Source organism: Ruditapes philippinarum, unplaced genomic scaffold, assembly GCF_026571515.1.
Source record: "Ruditapes philippinarum isolate M1 unplaced genomic scaffold, ASM2657151v2 ctg765_1_1_1_1, whole genome shotgun sequence".
NCBI classification, from domain to species: Eukaryota; Metazoa; Mollusca; class Bivalvia; order Venerida; family Veneridae; genus Ruditapes; species Ruditapes philippinarum.
In genome coordinates this window covers 124,005-127,214 of record NW_026853673.1, presented here as the reverse complement: position 1 = coordinate 127,214, position 3,210 = coordinate 124,005, and the positions used below count along the sequence as shown (strand labels likewise).

At 32.7% G+C, this 3,210-nt stretch overlaps 1 protein-coding gene across 1 annotated transcript; it reads left to right on the top strand.

Moving 5' to 3' along the window:
- Nucleotides 1-1,004: 1,004 nt before the first annotated feature.
- Nucleotides 1,005-2,961, top strand: LOC132737492 (neuronal acetylcholine receptor subunit beta-3-like). The gene is made up of 2 exons (XM_060724783.1): nt 1,005-1,193; nt 1,385-2,961. The coding sequence occupies exons 1-2, from the start codon at nt 1,059-1,061 to the stop codon at nt 2,108-2,110; spliced, it is 861 nt and encodes a 286-aa protein (XP_060580766.1). The 5' UTR covers nt 1,005-1,058; the 3' UTR covers nt 2,111-2,961.
- The last annotated feature ends 249 nt before the right edge of the window (nt 2,962-3,210 follow it).

Sequence of the window (3,210 nt, the reverse complement as noted above, 5' to 3'; positions counted from 1 at the left end):
TTTTCTATTCCCAAGTCAGTCAGAAATATGACTAATTATATAATCATTAGGCATGGTCGATAATCAATGACAAGTTATTTTGACTGACACTTTTATTGCTTCTTCACTGTGTATCGTTATGCATGCTTGCTTCTTATATTCCAAACACAATCTAAAAGGTTAACTTTTCAGCTCTGTCCTAAACACTGTTAAAAGATCATTGAAGTTCGCGACTGTTTATTAAATAAGCTAAAATCACATATCACAGTTTTAAGTTCAATTAAAAAATGGGTATGATAAAACGCATTTGCAAAATGTACCAGATAACACAATTTTTATCGATTCAAGCAATATAATAAAATAGAGAAAATAAGAATCCCCAAAGAAAGCCCAACACGGCAGAATTCATAGACGGTTCTGTCAAGTGCAAACTACCGTCAACACCCCCTAGCATCGGCTGAAACAGAATTCAACATTTATAATGAACTGGTACAATTTTGAAACATCCGGAAATGTGTTCATATGGCGGTAATCATGGAACCTTCAATGTGACACGTAAGTGCTATTCAATGAAAAGCGGCATATGGTCCCCCAAATAAAAAAAATGTGTGTGCCCTTAACGAGAAAACAATAGGTGGAACTAAATAAAATGGAATTTTAAAAGGGGATTAGAGGTTATGAAGCCTGCATATCACAGATAAGAAGTCAAAAGACAAATTTAAAAAGCAGGCCATATATCCTAACAGTCATTCGATAGTATTCAAGTGAGGAATACTGGATGCACCCAACAAGAAAATAGTCGAATAGAAAGAACTAAATTACCACAAGCACAACAATAATGTCGTGCTGAACGATCTTTAAGGATCGAAAATATAACATCTCTGATTGAATGTACGGGGCGACTTTTTACACCCTCCACACGGCACAAACAACGCAAGAACAAGAATATAATATACTAGAAAATAAATTAAGGAATGTCAATGATTTTGTGAACCCATACGTTATTTTATCTTATATTGCAGAACGACCTGTGGAAACCAGATATTGCTTTATTAAACAGTTTTACCTCGCTCAGCTCCATGGGAAGCAAATTCATGTTTATCGTGGTAGAAAATACGGGACTCTGCACGTGGAAGCCTTACCAGATTCTTGAAAGCACGTGTCAGGCCGACATGACAAATTATCCATATGATACTCAAAATTGCGATCTCATGGTTTGTACATTATTTGCTCTAGAGTTTGTTCTGAAGGTTTAATATAATGAAAATAAAGAACATTAAAGTAATTGGATTTTACTTTTGTGAAAGAGAAGAACATAAAACATTTATGAGAATGATTTTATTGAATAATATTCAACAGATAACAGCTGAATGTTTTAATTAATTATGTGTCGATACTTTTTCAGTTTAGTACATGGTCCTCCACAACAGCCCAGGTGCAAACTATTATTGGCACCTCCGGCATGCAAAGACATGAAAATTTCGTAGAGAACTCAGAATGGAAACTGGAGGGAATTTCTCAAAGAAATGAAACGATAAACGGTCAACTTACAGCCGTGTTTACACTGACTCTTAAACGGAACCATGCCTTTGTTGTGTTCTATGTAACAGTTCCTGTTATATTGCTCTCGTTATTAAATGCACTTACATTCGCTTTACCAGTATCAGCTGGAGAAAAGTCTGGATTTGCGATAACGGTGTTCCTGTCATTTGTGATTTACGTGATAGTTACTTTTCAAAAAATGCCGGACAGTTCAGATACAATTTCGCTGTTTGCAGTCTACCTCCTGATTATGACGGGCCTTAGTAACCTAACTGTTATTATTTCTGTGTTGGAAATTAGGATGATTGAGCTGAAGACTAATAATAAACCATTGCCACAATGTACTATCTCATTTACAAAATGGATTCTTAATTCACAACATAATATGTTGTGCATAAAGGATGGGACGGACACATCTCAAAATAAAGCAAATAAAGTTAAACCGGAAAATGATGATGATAGTGATGTTGAAGAAGATACTGCTTGGCCCGAATTCGTTTCGGCATTAGACTTTACTTGTTTTTGGGTGTTTTTTCTTGTGACAGTTTTGCTTGCCGTGTGTTACATGTCATATATAGCAACACAGTGAAAATAGAGAGAGTGTTCAAATAGATGAACACCAGATTCTCCGATTATATATGTTACGCTACTACCTTTGTTGTTACATTTCTTTGGGAGTAGTCAACTTATCAAGTTAGGGCCTTGATCATTCCCTTGGGGCTAAGGACGTACTCTTTTGCAAAAAAAAAAATGTACAATGCTTAGCGTAATATGCTGGATATACATAATATGAATGCTGTTTTATTGTAGTGAAATTTATTATTTTAGTGTTTGCTGAGATCTACAATAAAAACACTTTACTTTAAAATGTTAAAGTGCTATAGTTGATAGTTTTGTTAAGCGGAAAGTGTTCATGTTTTAGTATAATAATGTTTAACACGCACCGAGACAATAAAAAATTGCATATATGTTTACATCAAATGTGGAAAGCAGGAATCAATGAGATATTTTCAAATAAATTGAATACCGGTGCATAAAGATTAAAAGAAGATAACAGAATCATTTTCTTTTCAGTTAAATTGAATAGAACTTTTGTACATTAACTGTTGCACATACTTTTAATTTATAAATGAATCGGTCATAGTATCACCCGAACTGTCATTGATTAACCTTTTATCATTGATTGTGAAGTTTTAAACTTCCTCCCAGCTTTTCGTCTAAATGTTACCATACATTTACATAATTAATTCGTTTTTTGTCCATAGTTTTTGTAAAAAGTGTTAATTAATACAATAAGTTTAAGTTCATACTCTAACTCAAACATTTCATTCCCATTAAATACCGGTTAAACAAGCAAGCTATGTATACAATATTCAAAGATTCTAAATTTAATTCATGACTATTATTTTTGCATAAGCTCGTCTTTTATTATAATATAAAGGCAAAAATATGATGTTTAGAAATGCAAGAGACCTTTAAGCAATAATTATAAGAGTAATTTATTGTCTAACATCTTGTTTATTTGCATTTCACACTTTTTTTTCTGTACGAATAAATCATTATTTGTGATTTGTATGTTCAACAAAATATTGTTAATAAACTTATTATTTATAATGGTAACGTTATATAGTTCTATATTTCACATTTTATGTTAAGACAATGGCCCAGTTGTTCAAAACTTTTGTTATT

Excerpts from the sequence above, each read along its gene's own strand:
- LOC132737492 (XM_060724783.1), top strand. The coding sequence starts at position 1,059 with ATGGGAAGCAAATTCATGTTTATCGTGGTAGAAAATACGGGACTCTGC. Across the intron at positions 1,194-1,384 it reads CTCAAAATTGCGATCTCATG|TTTAGTACATGGTCCTCCAC; the intron begins GTTTGTACATTA and ends ATACTTTTTCAG.